Source organism: Dreissena polymorpha, chromosome 16 (genome assembly GCF_020536995.1).
Source record: "Dreissena polymorpha isolate Duluth1 chromosome 16, UMN_Dpol_1.0, whole genome shotgun sequence".
In the NCBI taxonomy this organism is placed as follows: Eukaryota; Metazoa; Mollusca; class Bivalvia; order Myida; family Dreissenidae; genus Dreissena; species Dreissena polymorpha.
In genome coordinates this window covers 7,468,487-7,494,463 of record NC_068370.1, presented here as the reverse complement: position 1 = coordinate 7,494,463, position 25,977 = coordinate 7,468,487, and the positions used below count along the sequence as shown (strand labels likewise).

The following is a 25,977-nucleotide window of genomic DNA, read 5'->3' as shown; positions in this document are numbered from 1 at the left end:
TTCGGACTATGACCTTATTCCTGTGCACTTGTTTACATGTTTACATTCTGGTATATGCAGAAATATAAAATAAATAGAAAGCATCCATTACATATATGTACACGTATATTCATACTTCACACTTGTGTTCGAAGATATAACTTATACTTCATCAGATCAAAATAAATGTTTCCTCATATGGCATTTTATGTATTAAACATGATTTTGTTCTTCACAATTTAAATATTTGTTACCTCAGGAATCAATAAAGACGCAGTTCAAATCTTATCACAATAGAAAATTGTAGATTTGTAGAAACTTGAAGTCAGCAGGTGTTACTTAACACAAACGAGCAACTCTCGATGCATTTGTAACACCCATACTTAACTATTCTTGTGAAGTTTGGGGTTATACCAAATCAAAGGAAATAGAAAGAATTCACCTTAAATTTTGTAAACAACTATTAAGAGTAAACAGCAATACGTGTTCTGCTGCAGTCTATGGTGAGCTGGGCAGATATCCACTCTATATCCATAGATACATTAGAATAATTAAATATTGGTTTAATATCAAAGACAGTGATAATATTATATTAAATGTTGTTTATAACGAGGCTCTCAAAGATTGTATTAACGGGAAAAGAAATTGGGTAACAAATGTAAAACATCTCCTAAATGATTATGGGTTCGCATACGTGTTCGAAAATTATCAGTATATTAACAAAAACGCTTTCTTGGCTGAATTTAAATGCCGAGTCATAGATTGTTTTAAACAAGATTGATTACGCTCGCTTGAAAGTCCTGTTTTAATGTTGTACAAAGAATTTAAATTAACGTTTGAATATGAAAAATACCTAGATGTTTTACCTAAAAGTCTCAGATTTTACTTCTGTAGATTACGAATGTCTAGTCACCCACTAAGAATCCAAACGGGTAGGTTTAGTACTAATCGAATTGCTAGGGAAGAAAGATATTGCATTTGTTGTAGCTCACGTGATATAGAGGACGAATATCATTTTATTTTAATATGCCCTTGTTATAACGATATCAGGAAAAAATACATAAAACCTTATTTTTTCAAGCGACCATCAGTGTATAAATTTCTAAGCCTTATGAGACTGTGTAAAAAAGAAGAAGCTATTAAATTATCTGTTTTTGTTAAAGAAGCACTGTTGATCAGAAAGTCCATATTGAATATTGTTCAGAATACAAATACAACCAACTGAGTGCCAATATCCGCCGGTTCTATTGTATGTTTGTTTGTGCAATAATTTGTTAAATGGTATGTATATAATATTTTATATCAAATCTGCACAAATACTTCTAATATAATAAGCATAATGCTCAATACCTATGTATAGCTTTATGTTATTTATTTTTTAGAAACTCTATTGTTAACATTTATTGTACGGAACTAAAAATGTATCTCTATAAATGTGTAACAGACATGTTTCATTATACATGTTGCTGCCTTATATAGCCAGTGCAATATATGTTGGCTATTTCCTTCTATTAAATAGCATAACAGCGCAAATTAAATACTTAAAATGACTAATTTGTATTTAGTCCCTTTTCATATATGTTAACAGCATAATAGCTGATTGCCACCCTTTCGCATATTTTTTGTTGTAAAATGTAGTCACTGTTTTTTAAGTATTCCCACTACTGCCATGTATTATGTTTATATATGTTCATTACTAAATTCTGTATTATCACTTATTTTTTACATGACCTATTGATATATCTATTATAGTATGGTTAACACTGACGATGTACTATGTACAAGTCGTAATAAATATTCTGTTCTGTTCTCGGTGTGCTATTCTGGCTGTCGTGGACGATTTCCATACAGGCTGATCACGCACGGATCTTGATATCCTGCGCGATGGAGTATATATCGTTTATGTATGTCGATATAAAACTGCCATGACTTTCCTTTAGTTTATCAGGATAGGGAACAATTAAACAATATTCTACCACGGCACGTGACTTGTTTTCTATATACAAAGAAGGAAAACTACTGTTGGTTATTACCCCGATATACCAACGGTTGTTTAAAGTGACATCACTTTGATTGTCCGCGCACTATTTATGAATGAAGACGACGTCAATTGATTTTATTTGTTGTGGTGACGTCACGTTTTCGCGGAAAAGTGGAGGAAGTTCGGTTAATATAATTCTTATTTATAAACTTTTAATCGCGGATAACTTATTAATGAAATCGTGTTAGAATCGAAATTATCGACGGGTAACCGTTGGTTATTGCGGTAATAACCAACGGTATGTCGTTCCGATGCTTGTTATCAAACCACTCGGGCTACGCCCTCGTGGTTTAATTCCTACGCATCGGAACTCCATACCGTTGATTATTACCGCAATAACCAACGGTTACCCGTCGATTATTTCTTAATTCTACCACGGCACGTAACTTGTTTTTTATATACAAAGAAGGAAAACTACCGTGAGTTATTACCCCGATATACCAACGGAGATAAGTATGACGTCACTTTGATTGTCCGCGCACTGTTTATGAATGAAGACGACGTCATTTGATTTTCATTGTTGTGGTGACGTCACGTTTTCGCGGAAAAGTGGAGGACGTCCGGTTAATATAAAGCTCATTTATAACCTTTAAATCGCGGATAACTTATTAATGAAATCGTGTTAGAATCGAAATAATCGACGGGTAACCGTTGGTTATTGCGGTAATAACCAAAGGTATGTCGTTCCGATGCTTGTTATCAAACCATTCGGGCTACGCACTCGTGGTTTAATTCCTACGCATCGGAACTCCATACCGTTGGTAAATACCACAATAACCAACGGTTACCCGTCGATTATTTCTTATTTCTACCACGGCACGTGACTTGTTTTCTATGTACAAAGAAGGGAAACTACCGTGGGTTATTACCCCAATATACCAACGGAGATAAGTATGACGTCACTTTGATTGTCCGCGCACTGTTTATGAATGAAGACGACGTCAATTGTTTGTCATTGTTGTGGTGACGTCACGTTTTCGCGGAAAAGTTGAGGACTTTCGGATAATATTATTCTCATTTATAACCTTTATATCGCGGATAACTTATTTGAAATCGTGTTAGAATCGAAATAATCGACGTGTAAGCGATGGTTATTGCGGCAATAACCAACGGTATGTCGTTCCGATGCTTGTTATCAAACCACTCGGGCTACGCCCTCGTGGTTTAATTCCTACGCATCGGAACTCCATACCGTTGGTTTTTACCGCAATAACCAACGGTTACCCGTCGATTATTTCTTAAACATACGGCATAGCGGGATCGGACGTTTCTAATAGGCCCCCTTTCGATATAACGGTCCGCTTGTTACGAAAAAATTTTGCTATTAATAGTAACGATATGTTATATAAAGAAATAGTTTTTACAAGAGATCTGGAAGGTTTCTTTCGAAAAAGATCAGTACTGTTGGGGTAAATAGATAGTAAATTGGAAAAACGTTATTGAGAAATAAAAAACGTTTTGCCTACCTATTTTCCCAACTTCGTTTGAGATGTAATTGGAAACAAACTGTTAAATGTCCTTTATAATTGTAAAATCGTTTTTTTAAATAAATACATAAACGATTTTAAGTGTGTACTGTATTCTAATTCTTAAATTGCGTATGTGTTAATGTATGGTGGCACAAGTTAAGAAGCGTGTATTAACATTTACTTACGTTATTAAGCAAACTTTTAACATAAGATAATCACGAGGTGCATAATCATATGTAATCTTGCAGTGCGAATAATAAATGATACATGACAACTCACTTGTAAATAAGTAAGCAATGATAACCCGTTTAAGTAAAGTATAATTAATTTACGGTATGAAGCCTAGATTAATTAATTCTACGAATGTTTCATCGCCTGCAGTATCAGATTTTAAATTAGTACACAAATATGGACGTATAGATTTTTTTTTAATTCATTCGAAGAATACAGGCTATCCAAAGGTAAGAAGTGCCGACTATTATTAAGATGACTTGCAAGAATCTCAATATGTGTGTAATTTGATGCTTTAGTAATCATTATAATTGATAAGTATATGTGCAGCTTTAACTTTTAATTAAATTTATCAACCGAATGGTCCCGTGGTGTAGTAAATTTGGTATTCGCCAATCGACCGGGGGATCATGGGTTCGATCCCAACTATGGAATCGTTCATTAGATCTCCTCCCAAAAGACACAAAGTACTGGCTCTACCAGGAAACGGACTCGAGTGCGTTTCAATAAACATTTGGCTTTTGATGCAAACGAGCTAAAATAAATAGGTTTACTGTAAAGTTAAACGTTCCATTCAGAATTTTCCCAGAGGAAAACTGCATAAAAAAGTTCGACATTAATTTTGAAATTGAATCGCCTATCGCAGCTTATGAAAAGCTGTTGTTTCAAATAAACGTTTGGTAATGATGCGCTTAACGAAATTGAAAATGAAAAAAAAACAATAAAAAGACTTCATAAATACAGTCAGTTCGCAGACGTGATTCACAATTTTCGCCATTAAACTACCTTGACTTTAGACAGGTGCATAGTAAACGTGACTGAGTTTTGGTCAGTATAACTGGAAGCTGTGAAAAATGTGTACTCAGGCTATATACGCATTAATTCGCAAACGGATGTGTTTATTTACCTTAGAAAGTAAATACATTTGTTTGGGAGTGAGCATGTATTTATTTTAAACTTTGTAGGAATATATGTCAGAAAAGTTACATACATCTATAAAATAAAGTAGTTGATTTTTCTCATATATATTGTTTTTGCTTTGAAAATTAAGTTTGTAACTAGCCTGCGTTACGAATAATTAAAAAATCAAAATACAAATGCCGCACATTTAAATGTTAATCGTTGTGGCAGAATCTTTAAATAAAGCGTAAAAAGTTATGTGTTTCTGTACCAATGTTTTCAATTATACCCAGTCATACGTTTAATCCCTTTCATAGTACGTTTATCCAATTAACGAATTTGCGTATGAGATGTAGTCTGATTGAAAAGAACTGTGTGAGTGAACTGTTTTAACATGTAATCCATTTTTGTTGATCTCCCAGTATTGAATATATCAGTTAATCAAATCTCTAGTAAGAACGTATTTATGGGTAGGATTTGTAGGGATAAAAGTGGAAGTTAAAGTGTTTTTTATAGTTATTTATAGCTCTAGGGAAATCAAAATGCTTGTTCCTGGTGAGTCATTTTAATTATGCAGCATTGTATTATTCTGTATTTGTTATAATTGCATGAAATCGATCATATTCGCTATTGGTTTATAGCGTGAAACTATTCAAACCGGTGCGATTATAAAGGAACGAGCGTTTACAAGGATAAATACGGTATGAATTGCTATTATATGGCTTAAGTTTAAAACGGTTAAAGATAATTGTTTAAACCCATTATGTTTACTACGTGGAGCAGGATTCACAAACCCAATAACTGTAATTAGGAATATACAATAAAAATGTAGTGAGCTCAATTTTCACATTAGAAATATCGATAAACGCATATTTTTTTATTGTTGACACACGCTAGAGGTGTCTTCTTTAACTCTTGGATTTCTTGAAAAATTGTGTATAAAGAAGTTTTTTAAAAAGTGTTATAATACAATCAATAGAAAATCGTACGATCCTTTGAACTCATTTATAACAATATCGGACGATTATAACCCAGTCTGGACTTGATTCTATTTGATTTGCACTGACAATCGGAAAGAGTGCGACAAACATGTGGATGTGTTTAAAACGGCTTTTATGTTTGTTGACTTATTCTTTAATTTAAACCGCTTAATTGGTATCCGGCATAGTTTCTACAGTGTTTCGATTGAAGTGAACACATTAAAAGAAGTGGATTTTTTAAAATGAAGGTATGAATATTGTTTTATTATTGTTGTTGTATGTTTGTGTCTATATATTTTTTGTTTAAATAAAAATACAAAAAATAGATACTTCTGCAGATTTTTTAACTTAATTTAACAAACGTTTTTTAATTTAAGATTTATTTACTTGCACCATTTTTATTTACCGATTGTAGTGTAACTTTTTAGTATGATCGCTCTTTTACTGTTGATTTAAATTACAAATGACCTAATAAAAGTCCTAACTGCGTTAAATCATCTGAAGATAAAGTAAGAATGTTTTATAAAGATAATTTCATAACAGCCTGCTTAAAATTAGGTATACACAACTTGTTAACGGTGCTTAAACATAGACCGTATAGCTACATAATTGAATCTTTTCACAGAATGTCAATTTAAAATAATTGGCATGCGCTTAGATCTAATATATTTTACCTATTTAAATATTATAGGAAGGTAAATGCAGTTTACAGATTAATGTTAAAACATCTATGTTTTGCTCAAAACACTACACACGTTTCTTGATCTAATAAACTCTTAACCACCACCGTAATAAGAGCAATGTGCATGCACTTGTTGATTAAAGAAGCCTTTGTTGTTGAAAAAATAATCACAATGTTTTATGAAAAGAATTTCAACATTTACCTTTTAAATTGTTATGGCAGTTTTAAAAGTGTGCAAGATTGCCGATAAGTTGTACTGTTTAAAGGGGCCTTTTTACGTTTTGGTAAATTGACAAAATACAAAAAAAATGTTTCAGATTCGCAAATTTCGGTTATAGTTATGATATTTATGAGGAAACAGTAATTCTGAACATTTACCATGCACTAAAATATCCATTATATGCATCTTGTGACGCTGAAAATTATAAAGCGTTGAAACGAAAACGATTGAATATTTTGACAATTTTGTTGTTGTCTCATATTTGGTGATACTACGAGGATTGCTTATATAAAATACATTAAACAATGCGAGAGGACGGATGGCCGATTGGTCTAAGCGTAAGACTTTTACTTCATTTACTCCAGGGGTCAGTGGTTCGAGCCCAGTTGAGGGTTACTCTTTTTATTTCTTTAATTGTATTCGTGTTTTTTACGGGAGCTTTTTAGATCGAGTGTTTACATTTATCAATATAAAGCATATACCGGTAGTGACAAACTTCAAAACATGCCAAAATCTGTGAAAAGGCCCCTTTAAATCGAAGCTGCATGTGACGTAAGTATTTGTTTTAATTCGTGTTTGTTTTACATAATCGTATAGTGTATTTAGATATTTAAGTGATTGAAAATATCAAACACAAATACTTCTGCACAGTAAAGGATTACATTTTTATGTAATTTCGATCCGATGTTATATTATTCAAAGCATTGCCTGATATATTACAAATAGATCAGACAGTAACCTGTTATTCTCTATTTTTATCATACCACCGCATTGATATCTGCCTGATAAAACGTTGCCTGATATATTACAAATAGATCAGACAGTAACCTGTTATTCTCTATGTATAATATGCTGTTGTAGTTTTATAAACAGTAGCAGCGTTAGTGGTAGTGGTGGTAACAGAAATTGTGGTTGTAATCGAGTTCTTGATGTTTTTAAGTGATGGTATTGGTAGTGATGGTGGAGGTAGTAGTGATGGTGGTTATTGTTGTAGTAGAAGTAGCAGTAATAAAAGAAGAACATATGACGCGGCGGAAGATTTTTGTAGCAGCAATAGTAACAGCAGAGGAAGAAACAGTAAAAAAGAAGAAAAAGTTGAAGAACTTGTAGCGAAAATTATGATAGAAGCAATAATAGAATTTAAGAGTTAACCATCAGTAGCGGTAGCAGTAGTATTATGAACAGCAGCAATATAAACAATATCAGTAACTGAAGCCGAAGGTGTTGTTGACTGTTTTCTTTCCAACCTTTTTTAAATTTCAGAATATTTACGATGATGACGAGTGTTGCAGCGCGGCGTAACGGAAAGTCGTCTCCCGATGGTAGTCCATCACAGCACTCTTCCTTCTTAACAATAACCATGGGAACCTGTTGCTCAGACCTGTCGCTGAATCAGCGCCACTGCGTGCTGCTTTTGGTGGTGATGGTGGTCAGTTACTACCTCATAATGGACGCCACCCTTTACCAAACCTTCCAGGCGGTTGATCTCGTTAACGAGAAGAAGGTCCCGGGGCAGTCGTGGTCCCCTTTCCGTCCCCTCTCTGTTAAGCTAATTATGACTGATCCTACGACGCACTATGTGATAACCCCTTCATCCGAGTATTTTAACGACTTCACGCACTTTAGTGAAGTGTTCTACTTCATAACGCCAAATATGATCACGTTTACACACGTATTTCTAGCCTTCGTTGCTGTGAAATGTATAGTCTCAGATTCGCTGAAAAATAGGAGAATTGGTGTCATATTGTATGAAATCCGGACCTTCTTTGACGCTCTAGACGGTGCCGTGTACCGCGCACGCGCAGTCAACAAGACGTACGAATCTCACCATGACGAGATTGGCTACTGGATCGACTCTTTTTGCGACACCATGGGCGGAATAGCTTTAATATTCGGCATAATTTTCTTTTTCTTGTGGAAGCAACCGCCGAAAAAAGAGGTCGGCTCTTTGCCGTGGACAAACGACGATCAGAACGGCAACCTGATAGACTCGTCCAGCGAAAAACATGATACCAGGACCTATAAGTATTATACAAACAAGACCATATTCTGGCGGTGCTTGTCCTACGGTGCGCAGATAGGCCTGGCGTCCGCCATGTGGGATCAGACGTTGTGGAGTTATAACGACATCTTCATGACGCCAGCCAATATGCCGAATGCAGCGGTAAGTAGGTTAGGTGCGGGGTATTTTAAGATATATACCCTAAATGCGTCGTAATCCCCACCTCTGATTACTTTAGTTTAATAATATCGAAAGACAACTCTCCGAGTCTTTTTCCTAAGTGTCTTTGGAAAAATCTCCATGAAAGTTTTCCAAGGGCCTTCCGGTCGGCATGCGGACGCCAAATACACTTCTTCATTTGTGATCTTAGACCTAAGAATCACAGAGACATAAAGGGCGGTTAATAGGCCCTTTTATAAAGACAGGTAGTTTGATAAGCCACGTGTGTCAATGAGGAAAAATCTTGTTACCACTATAGAGCCGCATATATGATTCAATCTAAATGAAACCTAGCCAGAGCGTTTATCTTGACAATAACGTATTTCACGTTCGAATCTAGGTAATGTTTGTACAAATGTCTTTGTCACCAGGTCATATCTTAAAAAGAAACTTTGTAACAACTTATTAAAAAACATTTACTATTGAATTTTGAAGACATTGTTCAGAATGTTAATCTTGATCATATGAAGTCTATGTCTGAATGTGGGACAATCGGGTATGGGGACAATGGAACCTGATCAAATCTGTGGAAAGGGATGAACCTTAAACGCAGGTCAGCGTTTCATGACCATCATGACACCCTAGTTAATTAGATCTAATACACGTTTTTTTGGTCTGTTTATCTCAATTGTGGGGAGGTAGGAAAGGAATATTGTGGAAGTGGTCACCCCCATATTCGCTCATATTTTTAACCTTTAACTGTTTGTATCATTGCGCTACTTTTTTTATTATACATTTAAAGACAAACCATTTGTTCTAAACATTTACGGATATTGGTTATTAAGACATAATCCGGGCTCATTAGGACATATGGAGTGGTTCGTTTGGTTTGGCAAAACATGTATGTTGAACGGTTGTTGACTGTATGCCTGAGGTTATTACATCAACAAATGATGATTGCCGAAATAAAGTCCGCATTGAGACACACATTATGTCATAATCATTTCATACATGAATAATTGTGTGCATTGAAATCTTGTATAGATAAGGTCTTTTGAAACAGGCATATTTGAAACACATAATTTATTATGTTATATAAGCCGCATATTGCAAAAATGGGTATAATGCCAGCCAGGGTAGCTCCAGACCAGCCTGGGCAAACGCGCTTGTTGCCATGAGCTATCCTGTCCGCTAATGAGACCACGAAACTAGAACGTAAAAGCGGAAAGCCTATCTAAAGACCAGTCCGGGCTGGCCGCATATAACAGAAGACCCACTTTCGCATGACCTTGTAGTTTTGGCAATGCACCGGGCTTTATGCAGTTTTGTGGCATTTTCAAGTTAACCTCTTATCACCAAATCCACTTTACGTAGAAAGTATCAGCCTGTATTAACCTTCTTCTGTTGAACAAGCTGATCGGGGAGGTTATTTAATCCTGACGTATTAGGTCAGGTTAAATACTACTGATGTGATCGGCTCCTCGGATGATGTGTGGATCAGATGCTAATTTTTTCTGTGTATGTTTGAAGTAAACATATGCGAAAATAGTCTGTAAATATACGTTATTTCTGAAGTACTTTAAACCGTATACAGAAAATATTTTTTTATTCTTAATAATATTAGTTTGCGTAAATGTATAAAATGTTCATATACTCAACATGGCATGGGGTCAATAAATATAATGTAATAGTACACGGTAAAGCCCGTACTTATGCTCCCCCGATTTCGATGAAATTGAATTTTCGTGGGTCTAAAACAAATTTCACCGATCATCGTTTCGTCCTGCCCGTTTTCTGTCATACTTGTGTTTTCCGCGCGACGTCCAAGAGGCTAATGATCCGAATATTATGACACTTTCCAGACGTTGCGGTTACATTATGTTGTCAGGGTTTTCTTTCCCTTGTATTATTCATACGACCATTTTTAGCTCATCTGTTTTTTTGAAAAAAAAATGAGCTATTGTCATCCATTTGGCGTCGGCGTCTGCGTCCGGTTAAGTTTTGTGTTTAGGTCCACTTTTCTCAGAAAGTATCAATTCTATTGCATTCAAACTTGGTACACTTACTTACTATCATGAGGGGACTGAGAAGGCAAAGTTAGAAAACTCTGGCATGCATTTTGACAGAATTATGTGCCTTTTTTATACTTAGAAAATTGAAAATTTGGTTAAGTTTTGTGTTAAGGTCCATTTTATTCCTTAAGTATCAAAGCTATTGCTTTCATACTTGCAACACTTACTATCATAAGGGGACTGTGCAGGCAAAGTTATGTAACTCTGACTGGCATTTTGACAGAATTATGTGCCCTTTTTGTACTTAGAAAATTGAACATTTGGTTAAGTTTTGTGTTTAGGTCAACTTAATTCCTAAAGTATCAAAGCTATTGCTTTCATACTTGCAACACTTACTAATTATCTTAAGGGGACGGTGCAGGCAAAGTTATGTAACTCTGACTGACATTTTGACAGAATTATGGGCCCTTTTTTATTTAGAAATTGAAAATTTGATTTAAGTTTTGTGTTTTGGTCCACTTTACTCCTAAAGTATCATAGATATTGCTTTCATACTTGGAACACTCGCAAACTATCATAAGGGGACAGTACAGGACAAGTTGCATAACTCTGGTTGTCATTTTGACGGAATAATGGCCATTTTTTGACGCAGTAACTTTGAATATATGGATAAATTTTGTGTTTAGATCCACTTTACTTCTAAAGTATCAAGAAAATTGCTTTCAAACTTCAAATACTTTCATGCTATCATGAGGGTACTGTACCTGGCAAGTTGAATTTTACCTTGACATTTGAATGACCTTGACTATCAAGGTCAAATTATTAAATTTTCGCTAAAATTGCCATTACTTCTTTATTTATGATTAGATTTGATTGACACTTTGACATAACAACTCTTACCTGACATACCACAATAGACTCCACCCAAACCATCCCCCACGCCCCCCACCCCAGAATCCCCACTCATTTTTTTTAAATATCATCTAATAAATGACTACACCCTCACACTATACCCCCCACCGCCCCATTGTTTTTTGAAACGTGGTTAAAAAACAAAAATATATATTTTTTAATTTTATGTTTGGAATACCGTCCAACCATCCCACCAAAGAATACCCCCCCCCCCCCCAAAAAAAAAAAAAAAAATATGTTTTTTTTTGCATTTTTTGTCTTATTTTTGGAATATAATGTAATAAATGACCACACACCTATACTATACTTCCCACTCCAACCAACCATCCGTTGTGATTGAAGTATTGAGATAGGTCCCTTCACCTTTAAAAGAAAAATAGACGAGCGGTCTGCACCCGCAAGGCGGTGCTCTTGTTTCATTTGTAATGAGATCTCAGACGGCACGCTAATGATGAAACTTGATATGCAGCATCCCTATATGGCGGACATGTCAATCGTGACCAGGTCGTTTCTTTCTAGTGATTTTTCGGAAAGTTATTGAGCTTTGATTATTAATATGTCATTTTCTAAGATATTTTGTGTTCTCTCTTTTTGCAGTCACGTCAATCTCAGGCACTACATTCGTCCTATACTTTCGCCATTTGGTGGGCTTGGCGTATGTTGGAGGGCCAGGCGCTAATTCATTACTTGCTGTTGGCCATACTATTTGACTATGTCTGGGTGAGTAAACACTTAATAGAAATGTAAGACCAATTTTCCAAAAATAACTTTTTTTTGCATACATATGATGACCTCAGTTTTACATGTTCACGACTGAAGAATGAATAGGAAAATAGGGGATGGAATCAAGATTTCTGAAAACTGTTACTTTATTGCATATTAATACCCAGTTGCGATCAAAAACGAAGAAAACTTTTATTTCAAATATTCTTTCAAAGAATAAGACTGTGAAGTCAAATCATCTATTTTACAGATGTGAAAATATTATCTGTAAAAAAAACAAGGTCCTGTAGAGCATGCAGATAACTAGACTGTTAATTTCAACATGAAGAAACTCAAGTGAAATATGTTATATTTAATGTTACCATATATTCAACGGAACGTTAACACGCTTTCAATCCATGTATGGTTATTGATGTGTTGGTGATTGACCTGGATGGAAGGTACATATGTCTAAATTATTCAGAAATTGCAGCATTTAGTATATAAACGCATGTATTTCAAGCTGAGATAAACGCGCGAAAGTACCTTGCACAATGACCGTCATACCACACATGAAGAACATGCGTTTAAGACGTTATTTTTGTCGATTGTTTATTTCCCCTGTTGTTTCCAGGAGTTCCTTCGTTTCGTGCAGTATTGGGGATTCGTCATTCTAGGCATCCTTATTTTCTCCAGCTATTATCATGTATCGTCGGTAAGTACAGATATGTCATAATGTATGCGACACCTCCGGAATGCACACAGTTTTTATTTGTGAGCAAAGCTCACAAATAATGCAGACGCAATTTTGAAAATTAATATGCCTTAGCTACGGTAGGGCCCGTAACCCATGACTGCCTGTGTGGATAACTCTAGTTAAATTTAGCACACGACAATTGCTTAAAGCGTTTGGTTTAACCACCTTATCTGCCTGTTCTCCTTGGAACACTACACAGTGTATTTAACAGCTTGTAAGACAACGCTGGCCAGTCTAGTGTTTATCATTGAAATCTGTACATATTGGCTGCTTTCAGGGAAAACGGAGTTTAATGCATGTCAAATAAGATTAGCATGTGCACACTGATTAGCTGTATCAACGATTTGGGAAAAAAACACATCTCGACCTGTGCTTTAAGACACACTCTTTATAAATTTGAATGGGTTGTGGTCATTTCAAACTTGCGATATAAAAAGCTATAATATAATTTTGAAAACTGAGTTGCGTCTAAGATTATACAATAGCGAACAAATTCAGTGCCTTCAGCGCTTTGCTTTATGTACTTCGTGAGTATACATGCTGATGTATTTCAATGTTTTATATTGACTATTCGGATAACTACGGTATTTCAATTTAACGCTTCGCAAGATTATCGATATTTTATAAAGGAATGGATATGTCGTAACGGACATTTGAGAACAGACCAACGATTATGCATTTGTTGCATGTGTGTATAATACTTATATTGCTTTTTAAGTTGCGTAAAGTACACAGTTTGCACGTTCATCGTTCGCAATTGCGGTGTACCGAGTTCGCCGCAGTATGATTTAAAATCGATTGCATGGTTCTTTGTATACAAAACTGTTTTATTCAATGCGAGTTCTTCATTGTGCACTCCTTGATATGGAACGCTTGCAGCTCACAAATTGTTTTAAATTCTTTGTTTATGCAGTATTCTTACATGAAAGTTTCCAAGTTTATCATATAAAAACTCAAAATAAAAAATACCGTAAACAAACTTGCACATAAACAACGCCGTAATAAAAAAAACACGATTTAATAAAACGTTGTAGTGTAAAAATGTTGGCCATGTTATCATTGATATATTGTTCGCGTTAAGTTTTGTGTCGGCATTTAAACAAATCTTTATCTTTTTGATAGGTTATTATTTCAAATAATTGTTTCCATTCTGACGGATTATCTTATTAGCTGATTTATGAAATATTTTACAAAACATTCCACTTACGACTCTTGGTACTCACTGCAACAAATGCATTAATATCAAGTATGTTTTTACAATAAAGGACATAACGAAAGATTGTAAGAAAATTAATAGAAATACAGAAATGTATTAATCAAACAGCTTTTTATCAAATCATGCAATCTTCAAAAATTACATTGTTAATTAATTGTGTCACTCGACGGTTTTTAATACCGACTCTTGAGCACCCAATCGCTGCATTTTGGCCGATCCAAATGATCTATGTTTCCATTTACACGACCGACCCTAATTTTGTATGTCGACGACAAAAAAAATGGGGTTTGCTAAATTCAATTGTATTGGCAAAATTAATAATAAAGAATATTAAATATATATTTGGACGATTTAAGTATGTCATTGCATATTTGTATCAATTTTCCTATCGTTAAAAGGTTAACTACGGCAAAAGTTCAGCAGATCTACTTACCCTACTAATTTGTCAATGTGGAATCAAATTACTGTTTTTGCCAAATCGAAACTTATTCAAGCGAGCATAGCACGTTTTATTGTATTTTTTTTTCTCAATCAAAAACCATTTTATAAAAATGAACGACGGATGTAAATAAAATATTCGGACTATCTTATAGTCGTTCCATCAATTTAGCATTGTTAATTCCAATAAAATTTAAAACAACCAGGTTTATGGTACCATATGTTTCTGAACTTAATTATACTTTTTGTTCATCAACGTTTTATCTACATTGAAAAATACTAAGATCGTATATTATCGCTTTTTATACCATCTAATAGATATGCCGGCATAAATATTCGTTGCAAAAATATTTGCTTGATATCTATAGATGTAATTTTTAATACACGTTTTCTCCTTTGTCAATTTAGCTGCGCCAGTTTTTGCTGGTTCAAAGCGACTCAACAGGTGTCACATCGGGTCATTGAAGACATCTGTCTGACGTAACTTCCGGCCTTCAGTTTCCGGCATCTAATAGGATCTTCCTGAAAACCACAAAAATGTTCTCAAGAGGACACTACAAGTTCTGGATTTAACAACTCTGTGATATTTTATTATACCTGTAAATATGAATAATTTACTGGAGTTTACGATCATTTATAACGCAATTGTTGGTGTAATGAATTCTCGTTCGGAGAAAATTGGGCTTAATGCATGTACGTTATGTGTCATTCCAGATTAGCCCGTGCAATCCCCACATTTTATCAGGGATGACACTTTCTGATTTATTGAATTTTTCGTTTAAAGGAAGTCTCTTCTTAGCGAAATTCTATTTAAGGCGGAAACTGTCGTTTCAGATTAGCATCTGCGATGACACTTAATACAAATAACAGTCACATGCACTCTGTGATCTTTTGAGCAAAAGTAGATGTTAGTTTTAAATTTAATTGATTCATTTTAAGTGATATGAAATGTATCTATTTAAATGTATCTATTTAAGAAGTTCTAAAGTGTGTGACCAAGGGACTTACATTTTGCTATTGTTATATCTCTGTATTATCATTAAATAGTTTGAATTCAGTTACCTGATATATTTAGTTTTCCACGGTGAACGTTTGTAATTTCAAACAGTTATATTGGTAATATTGGATTATTTGACAGTTCACTTGGTGAACTTTGTATATTTTTGTAATTGTAGTGTGACTATGCGTCTATCATAAATTATAATATTATACAGAGATGTGTGGCCTTTAATACAATAATATATTAATAATGTACAATGAGCGACTATGCAAGATGAGATAGATCTAATATGAGTCATGCAGCTGCTATTTATCATGATCGAATTATTGAAAAGAGAGAAAACCTGTTTTCAAGTGAGATTGAAAGTACCATCATAATAATTACGCGTGTTTAATGATTGTGTTAAAGGGACATGTTCACAATTTGGTTAAATGACATTTTTGAAAATAATTGTCATATACAAATATTTAAAAAGGATGTATGCATTATGTTGAAATAGATAACGCTCTTGTTTTTGAAGTTGTTTAAAATATCGGTTCATTACTAACTAATAATAATTATTCGAAATCGGTAAAATACTTAATCATTTGCATTGCTTATCATCGATGATTTTGAAATACGGCGAGTGGTAGTACGTTAGCGTTTACTTCCAGAAGATCTTGGTCGAATCCCGGGAACGGCAATATTTTTTATTCAACCCTTTTTCTTGCTTTTATACATATTTAATAAAATTAAAAACGTTATATATTTTCAAGTAAACATGTTTAATATATTGTTTCAAAAATCCAAAAATCTGTGAACAAGTCCTTTTAATGTCAATGCGATTGTTATCCCACATATATACAAGTTACACTATACGTGCTGGGGACCAAACAATGCCTATGCTTGTCGATGTAAAAGCAATGGCTTAATGCATATGCGTAAAGTGAAGTTACATACAAGCTCATCAGGGACGGCTATTTGCGCTTTTTTGGATAAATGTTTTGTTTTAAAGAACTCTTCTTACCGGAAACATAGTTAGGGCGAAAAATAAGGCACTTCATTAGCCTGTGCACATGCTAATCTGGTATGAAACTTAACGCACAAGCATTAAGTTCCGTTTTACCAGTGTGCGGCTCAATTGGGATAGTTGGATCGTTTTCTAAGTTTGCCGTCGTCAGATAGAAAAAATACATAAACATTTATTATGACTTAATGTGCTTAAGAAACTGAATTGTGTTGCCTTTAAACAAAGTAAAATTTATCTATGTAATTAATGATTCTATTTATTTTTTTATCTGGAATCTTTGGACCTACATTTCACCATATTTAGTGGCACCGGGTCTATTTACGTCCAGTCTACATGCGTCTACTTCCAATATTCCGTTTTTGTATTAATAGAAAATTAAGCGCCTAACGTTAAAAAAACTATATTATACATACATGTACTATATCGCCTATTGTTCGCGTTTTTGTCTTGTCTTCGGAATATACATCATTATCAACATACATATAAATGATTTAATGTTTGTGCTCCCGATACGAAGTATCTGGTTTAAAGTTGCATAAGTATGTTGCTTTTAAAGTATAACTGTTCGACGCACAAAACAACTTATGTGCACCAATATAATTATAATGTATGTTATTCACCGTGGCCGTTTTAGAAGAAACTTGAGGCCGAAGTTCTCATGTTGCCCTCGAACACTTCAGCGGAGACAATCTGCTGTACAACTAGCGCTGATGGCCAGACGTTAAGAGCCTTAATTCAGTTCAGACTACAACTATGTCTGCATCGTCATGCCATGCTTTGACATATCGAATTATCCTTAAGACAAGAGTTTATATCTAGTATTACAACACTTCTGTGAAAAAAGAAAATATAAAAAAGCTGTTTGTTTATTTAAGTTATAGATCTAAATTTTTTATACTTTAATAGTTAAACACTTGAGATAAATGGTATGGCTATTAAAGCGTTTTTAATTAATGCATGGTGTATAACGGGTAGATGCCATCGATTTATCAATTTTCAGAGTGCCAAGTGAACAAAAAAACTTACGTAAACTTACTTTTAAAGAAGTAATCGACGGGTAACCGTTGGTTATTACGATAATTACCAACGGTATGGAGTTCCGATGCGTAGGAATTGTTTGATAACAAGCAACGACATACTGTTGTAATAACCAACGGTTACCCGTCGATTATTTCGATTCTACATGACTTCATTAATAAGTTATCTGCGATTTAAAGATATAAATGAGAAATATATCAACCGAATGCCCTCCACTTTTCCGCGAAAACGTGACGTCAAAACAACCATGAAAATCATATGACGTCGTCTGCATTCATAAACAGTGCGTGGGCAATCAAAGTGACGTCACTTTTAACAACCGCACCCGATTGTATAAACAGTTAAACCGGCGGTTAACCACATACCGGCGGTTAAAAGTCGGTAACTTGTTGGTTACTGGTCGGTAAGCGTTTGTATAAATTTGGGTAAGTTATACCGATCGGTTAAAACCCAGTTAAAACATACCCTGCTTCTCTAGGTGGGTAAGTTCAAGTAACCGAGAGGTAACTTACACAAAATGGCCGAGTCGCGCGACATTATAAAAGCTAACCATCGACAACCTTGAACATTTCGACAAAAAACAGACAATTACAGCGACTGACACTTTATTTGACTTAATTTACAGGGCAATACGTTTTCCGACTTCGGACGACGAATTTAAGGACGCGCAGAACGTGTTTTTATATAATGTTATTGCTATGCCGTGTGTGATCCGATGCATCAATGGCGCCCATGTTAAAATCATTTCTCCGAAAACAGTAAACGACACAAGTGTCAAGTACAAACAAAAACCGAAACACGTTCGAACTAGTATCTTACCTTTAATAATCCTTTAAAATCCATAAATAATCCATTTAACTCAATAATTGACGATTTTGCATCTAGGGTCTTTAATAATTATTTTAGCATAGTTTAATAAAGACCCTTATGCCACCCTATTACTATTTTCAAATGAGTTTATGAACTCGATAAACTTTCTTTTTCGTCACACGCTACGTCACGTACTCTACATTACTGCTGTTCAAATGAACCGGAGCAGTTTATCTAATAATAGCCGTTGGTAAGCTCGGTTGCATTTGCAGATTTCTGCATACAAACATATGTTTAAACTTACACAATTTTTTATTTGTCTATGGTAAATGTGCTTATTTTACACGAAAATAATTTAATATATAAGTAAACAAAGAATGAAAAACATTCCATTACACAACAGATACATGAGTCGTAAATACCCGTGTAAAAATGGGACATTCCGAATTCCAGTGTGGTGCTATTTTTATCATCATATACTTTACACATCTCTATGCCTAACATGAATTTAATCGGAAAGCAAATATTGCAGATTATTTATGAATTGTGCGATATTTGTATGGCTTGTTGTACATTCTAAAAATGTCAAAAGTATATGCACGGATTATAAACAATGCACATTGCACGAAATAAGGAAAATGTGATAAATTGACAATTGAAATGCGTCGATATACAGTGCATGTACGTGTGAAATAAGTCGCGTTTATAATAAATCGTCAAAAAGACTCGCACTTTTCTCAATTTCAATATGCAATATTGGACTACAGACAGAGTGATTTTCGGACGTAATTTTAAGTTAATGATATACTCAGCGTTGTGCTTTGAATGTGTAAACATCGTTATTCGGCGAAAGATATAATTTATAACGCAGTCATATGAAAACGGGTTATAAGCAAAATTAGAAGAATAGGCTAGCATGTTACGACGACCATGAATATGTTACATCATTTAAAAAACAAGAAAATTAGGCGTCTTTGCAAGCACTCTCTCGCAGTTGGAAGCACCAGGTCCAGGGATTCCGCTAAAAGAGGCGAATCCCGACATCATGATAATTTTTCCCTGGTCTGTGACATATGTTCGTAAACAGTTTGAAAAATTTGATGAACTCATAGTTAAAATGTACACTTTATTTTATTGTAAAAGCATTTGTAAATGAATTTGATCAAAAAAATACATGACGCTGTTTATTGTGTTTGTTTACGAAATCGAAGCGTGACACTTCGCGCGAAAATTACGTCATAAGAAAATGCATTGTGGGAATGTTTTGGTTAAATTTACCGTTGGTTAAATTCCACTATGCGCGGTTTAGTTACTTTGCGGTATTTCGTGTTTATACAATCGAGTTACCTTGACGGTTACTAAACCTGAATACCCGCAAACTTACCAAGGTTTAAACGTTACCGAGCGGTAACTTTAACCAGCGTTTATACAATTGGGTGCCGGTGGTATATCGGGGTAATAACCCACGGTAAGCTCCCTGCTCGTTCTAATGTGCATGTTTGTGCGACTGTGGTATAATTAAGAAATAATCGACGGGTAACCGTTGGTTATTGCGGTAATAACCAACGGTATGGAGTTCCGATGCATAGGAATTAAAGCAAGAGGGCGTAGCCCGAGTGGTTTGATAACAAGCACCGGAACGAAATACAAATTATATTGCATAACCGAAGGTATTCGCTGTTGTTGTACGCATAAAAGAAACAACAATAAAACATGTAACCAGTATACGGACAACGTCGGATTATAAGCAGAGAATAATACAGACAGACAGACAATTTTATTGGCGAATACAATCAGTACATAGCCATATAAACAGCAAATATTTCAATAACATAGCATGTCAAGGAAATGTGATTGGCATAATTGTTATTTTAATTTCGAAGAGTGTTCTTAACAAATTTGATGTGAGATAAATATTTGGATTCTATGTATTTCAAAAACAAAATGCATATTAGATTAATTACAACTACAACTATTAAATGACAGCTAACCATTCCTAAAATCAAATACAATCAATGGAAACTAACTTGAGCAGTTAATGCATATAGTTTGGCAATAACAGACAGACAGACATACAGTTTATTTTGACTTGTACAATGTACATTGTCAGCAACACATTATTAAAACAGTACAATGTCAATTACAGTGGGATTCAATAGCAGAAATTATATATAACACATAATTCCGAAATTATATATAACAAACACATTATTAAATATACACTTAAAAACACCCAGCAAAAATGTGATGTTATTGATTCATATTAATTAAGTCGATTCTATGCTTATATGCAAAATAAATATACTTAGACAGTCCAATGAGTTCTGATTTGTTGGTTGTTTTAACTAGCTGGATGAATTTGAATATACTCGGCCTATTATAAGAATACCTTTTTAAAAATCGAATGCGTAATTCTGTATAGCAATTACAAATAATAATAAAGTGGAATTCATCCTCAATATCGCGGCTGTTGCACAGTAAGCATGTCCTCTCCTCTCTCAGAACCGTAGCGACCCGTTCCTATTCTTAAGCCATGTGATGATAATCGAATACGAGACAAGAATACGAGACAAGGAGCGGCGGTAAGTCTTATTAAATAGTTTATCGAGATAAATTGCTGGTTCAAACGAATTTGTTAAATAAATATATAAATTGTTTAATAAAGCACTAGTGTCGATATCGGCTCTAAGTTTCTGCAAAAAACAATCGATTGTTCTACGTTTAAACATTTGCAAAAAATCGTTAAGGCTACATTTAAAGGGATTTGCCCAAACGTCGCTAAAACCGAACTCATTTAAGAGTGTATGCACCTTCGAGGCCCATGACGTGTATCCTTTCTCGTGTAAATCTAATGATGTATAATATGCTGTTTTAATAACCATATTTTCTGAGTACAAAATATGTAACCAGAATTTCATTATTTGAACATACTGTTGAATATATATAGGATACCGTCCTAATTCCGAATAAACAGCTGCAGTACAAGTACTTTGTTTAACGCCTAATACCGATTTGCAATATTTCAGATGTACCCTTCGATTTCATTGGATTTATGAAAACCCCAAACAGCACAAGAGTAATTTAATGTCGCGGATACAAAAGCGTCGAACAACTGCAGCGCAATACGAGGAGTGACGTCATATTTATTTACATTAAGTAACAAAATGTTTTGTGCCTTTACTGCCTTTCCGATTAATGCTGACTATTCAGCTGAAAACCTCCTGTGTATTGAAATACTACTCCGAGATAGTTGAAATTATCAATATTTTGTAATTCTATATTATTGTAAGACCATTTTTCGGTATTTCTTATTTGACCTCGTTTTCTAAAGACCATAGTTTTTGTTTTCTCGGTATTTACTTCTAAGCCCCATTTTTCGCAATAAGTAAATAGATTGTTAAGACTTGGTTGCAACTCCTCAACTGACTTTCCGATCAAGACCATGTCATCGGCAAAGAGTAAAATAAAATATGACAAATCAAACAAGTTTAGACCGAGGTCGCCTTCCGCATCATGTTTTATATACGATTCAATGTCTTTCAAAAATAATGAAAATAGGATCGGCGAGTTGTTTTGCCCTTGTCTTAAGCCAACGGATATATCAAAGAAATCGGAAAACGTATTACAGTGCTTTACGCAAGATTTTACTGTAGAATACGTGTCTTTAAAAATGGACAGAAGTTTACCATCTAAACCCATATTGAAAAGTTTTAACCATAGCGCATTACGATAAACTGAATCAAATACTTTCATAAGGTCTATAAATGCGCAGTACAGGCGGGATGTTTTTGATAGCATATATTCAACTAAAGAATGTAATGCGAAAATGGCGTCGACAGTGCTGACGCCGGGCCGAAAACCGAACTGTGCATCAGTGTGTATTTTATTTTCTTCGGCCCAGTTTTCAACTCGCTTTGTTAGTACGCTGGTAAATAGTTTACAAAAATTGCTAAGCATAGTTATCCCCCTGTAATTGTTTGGGTTATTTTTGTCCCATTTCTTATGGTACGGCACGATATAACCATAGGACCAAGCTTTTGGAAAATGACCAGAATCGAATATCTTGTTAAAACAATCCGTTATATGTCCTATCAATATATCCGACGTCTCGATAAGAAATTCATTCAATAAATTATCAACTGGACATGAAGATTTGTTACGTTTCAAACGCTTAATTGCCTTCAAAACTTCATCCGTCGTAATAGGGACATTTAAGGATATGAAAGTTGGGTTATTTCCGTTGAAATTGTTTGCATCGTTTAAACTCTCGACATCGTCTAAACCTGTAGCCTTAACATCATTAAATAAATTTGAAAAAAATATTCTCGGAACTCATTCGGTAATATGCTGCTAGATCCACTATTACATTTCGATCGAAAATGCTTCCAGAACTGTTTGGGTTTGTGTTTTCGAAGGTCGCATAACTCGCGCGACTTATTTATTTTATAAGTCCTTTTCTTTTTCCGTACAAGTACCTTATAACTCAGTTTAATTTCGCTTAGTTCTATTCTATTCGATCGGGTTTTATTTTTATTAAAGGTATTCAAAGCAACCAAATAATGATGTTTTGCGTTCGCGCACTCAGAATCAAACCATTCTTTATTATTGTTTTTTTAAACTCGAAAACTCGTGCTTTTCGCGTTTTAAAAAAATACGGATTTGCCGCGTTTTCAATTAGCGATGCAAAACTATCTACCAAATTATCAATATTATTACCGTCTAAGACGTCACAGGTATTCAAAATCCCGTTAAACTCAGGTAATTATAACCCGTCTATAATTGAGCTTGTGTTCTTCGAACCATTTAGAGCATGTGTAATCCGTTACCGGTGTTACGTTCGAATAATTATCTATGTGTAGTGACTTCACATCGAGTTCAAAATATAAAGGTGCTTGGTCGCTGAACGTGTTAAATGGCAAAATCGTGAAGTTGTTTATAAGCGAGAAATCCTTGTCACTCAATACCAAGTAATCTATTGTGGTACATGATTTTTTACTAAAATATGTAAACGAAGCGGTATCTCCGATTCGACCGTTAGCGATGCGTAACGAGGCCGCTTTGCAAAAATCGAGCATTCGATTTCCCCGTGAATTACAGATTTCGTCTACTGAGGCCCGGTCACGGGAAATATCGGGTGAATAAAAATCAAAATCAATAGCACTATTGAAAACATCGAATGGAATATAATCATAATGATTACCAGTTCTAGCATTCCAATCACCTGCGATTAGTACTTTACCATACTGTTCAAAATTTAACACATCGTTATACAAAACATCAAATAGGTCGCTATCGACAATATTACTAAAAGTGAATCGTCAGACCATAAATAAAGCCCACATAGATAAATATGGGAATTTAAAGAGAATAATGTTTTGTCAATTTTAAGCCAAACAATGGTTTCAAAATTATTTTTTACGATTGAAATACCTTCGGACAATTTTTAATTTATGTAAACAACAATTCCTCCACTATTTCTTTTAGCATTTGTGTGTCTAAACTTGCGATATAAATTATGACATAAATAACCATCAATATTTATTTCAGAGAAGTTATTAGTCCATGATTCAGAAAGAATAGTTATATCACTGCTTTTTATCAAATCAATAAATTCTTGGTCAGTAATTTTATCATTTGTTAGACCGTTACAATTCCAAACAAGGATCTTTAGTCCACTCTCCGACAACCGTTACTTCTTCTGCACTGGTTTGCCGTCGACATACAGCGTATCGTAAGCAAGCCATGCTCTCTTTCCGGCATCACGCGCGGCTTTTAACTGGGGAAACAGTTTGCGTCTGCGCTCGACGATCTCAGATGGGAACTGCTCTCTAATGGAAAGGTTCGTGTCCTTCAAGAGGTGGCCCTGTTTTCGAATGGGTTCCCTGTCCTTGAAGTTAGCGAACTTGCAGACAATCATTCGGCTGCGATTTTGATTCTGATCAGAATCCTTGGCTCCGATTCGATGCGCCCGTTCAATGACCATCGAGTTGACCAGGTCTTGAGCAAGCTGCAACTTGTCAATGATAAACGATCGAACCTTTGCTTCGACATCCTGTGGTCGTTCATTTTCAGGTTCGTTTATGTCCCCGAATAAAAGATTATTCCGCATGCTCTGGGACTTCAAATATGTGATTTCGTCACGTAGCTCTGAATTCTGCCTTGACACATGCTCGATCTCAGATTTCTGTGTAAAATCACTAAATTCTAGATTATAAATTTTTGACCCACAAGTGCTGACACGGTCTGCAAAACGTTTATTGAAATCATCAAGTTTGCACCACAATTGTTTAAGTTCCTTTTCAAAGTTTTCAACTTTGTTTGCAACCGTAGTTAATGTCTCTAATTTTAATTCAATCTTAGTTAGCCTACCAAATATAGCCTGTAGTAAGATACCTGAATCGTCTTTAGGCGTGGCAATGGGTTGAGTTGCTAGCCATACTGGTAACTTGTCAGGAACGCCTGGTTCTGTTGGCAATGTCGTCAAACACTTGAGAATTTTCGTAAAGCACAGAGTTCGCTTCACCGAGAATGTCACTGACGGAAATCACACTGTCATCACCAAGCGGTACTCCAGACGGGCCTCCTTTCGTGGGGGGGGGGGGGGGTAGTGGTATATAGTGACATGACATTTTCGCTAACTTCTGTTTAGCCGTATTTTTTAAACATGCTATTGAAATTAGCAGTTTTTGTGATTGTTCTGGAGACGGGATCGGTCCAGGGTAGGACTTTCTGATGACGTTTTCTTTCTCATATAATTTAAATTAAAATCTTTAAAATCATGCCTTATGCTTTTCTGCTGTTAATCTTTCTTTCCGTTACACTTTGTTGCTTCTTTCACGCAAATTATTGGTTTGTTTCTGTTTATTGATTTCATTTTTCCGCATATTTTATGCATACTCGGTATCCGATCCTGATTTTATTGCGTGTATGTATTCACAATTAAGATTTTTTTTTGCTTAAGAAAGTATTTCAAATAATGCCAATAAACCAAACGCTTTGTTTTAAAATGGTAACTGACCTTATAATTATAACTTATGGGTGCGCACATTATGCAAATAACTCTTTAACTGAATTTTGTTCTTAAAAAAAAATGTTCACACTCAAGCTGATAGTATTTTATTGACATCTGTTTTATGTCCAAGTTTAACACTTAGTAAGAACATACTTTACAAAAATAATGATCAATACATTTAAATGAGATATGTAAAATCAACATTTTAAAAAGTGTTTTGTTTCGTGATTTTTATAAGATTCATATCGTATAACTCTTAACCCATTTATGCCGAGTGGACTCTCCCACCCTTCTAAATGGGATCAATTTGTTTCCAAAATAAGGGATGTCAAGTACATTTATTTCTATGTTTATTTATTTTTTTACAGAAATTCATTTAAGCAAACAGTGCAGACCCAGATGAGACGA

General features: G+C 34.8%; 3 protein-coding genes across 18 annotated transcripts in view; 2 read left to right on the top strand and 1 right to left on the bottom strand.

Annotated features, from left to right (window-relative positions):
- Window positions 1-5,424: 5,424 nt before the first annotated feature.
- On the top strand, window positions 5,425-15,559 carry LOC127862993 (ceramide phosphoethanolamine synthase-like). The gene is made up of 5 exons (XM_052402308.1): window positions 5,425-5,848; window positions 7,766-8,666; window positions 12,185-12,307; window positions 12,924-13,004; window positions 15,109-15,559. Exons 2-5 carry the CDS (start codon window positions 7,776-7,778, stop codon window positions 15,163-15,165), a joined length of 1,152 nt encoding a protein of 383 aa, XP_052258268.1. The 5' UTR covers window positions 5,425-5,848; window positions 7,766-7,775; the 3' UTR covers window positions 15,166-15,559.
- Window positions 15,560-24,246: 8,687 nt separating this feature from the next.
- On the bottom strand, window positions 24,247-24,666 carry LOC127862810 (uncharacterized). The gene has a single exon (XM_052402078.1). The coding sequence runs from the start codon at window positions 24,664-24,666 to the stop codon at window positions 24,247-24,249; it is 420 nt and encodes a 139-aa protein (XP_052258038.1).
- Window positions 24,667-25,149: 483 nt separating this feature from the next.
- LOC127862990 (A disintegrin and metalloproteinase with thrombospondin motifs 19-like) overlaps window positions 25,150-25,977 on the top strand; it is a 27,732-nt gene continuing 26,904 nt past the window's right edge. For all 16 annotated transcript variants that reach the window (XM_052402306.1, XM_052402302.1, XM_052402297.1 and 13 more), the window contains exon 1: window positions 25,150-25,276. In XM_052402306.1, the coding sequence (XP_052258266.1) occupies window positions 25,222-25,276 (55 nt within the window). In that variant the 5' untranslated portion in view covers window positions 25,150-25,221. The remainder of the gene's footprint in view (window positions 25,277-25,977) is intronic.

What these genes read in the sequence shown, in the direction of transcription:
- LOC127862810 (XM_052402078.1), bottom strand. Translation starts at nt 24,666, where the DNA reads ATGCGGAATAATCTTTTATTCGGGGACATAAACGAACCTGAAAATGAA.
- LOC127862993 (XM_052402308.1), top strand. Translation starts at nt 7,776, where the DNA reads ATGATGACGAGTGTTGCAGCGCGGCGTAACGGAAAGTCGTCTCCCGAT. An exon ending in CCAATATGCCGAATGCAGCG is followed by an intron (nt 8,667 to 12,184) that starts GTAAGTAGGTTA and finishes CTCTTTTTGCAG; the next exon opens with TCACGTCAATCTCAGGCACT. An exon ending in GCTATTATCATGTATCGTCG is followed by an intron (nt 13,005 to 15,108) that starts GTAAGTACAGAT and finishes TTGTCAATTTAG; the next exon opens with CTGCGCCAGTTTTTGCTGGT.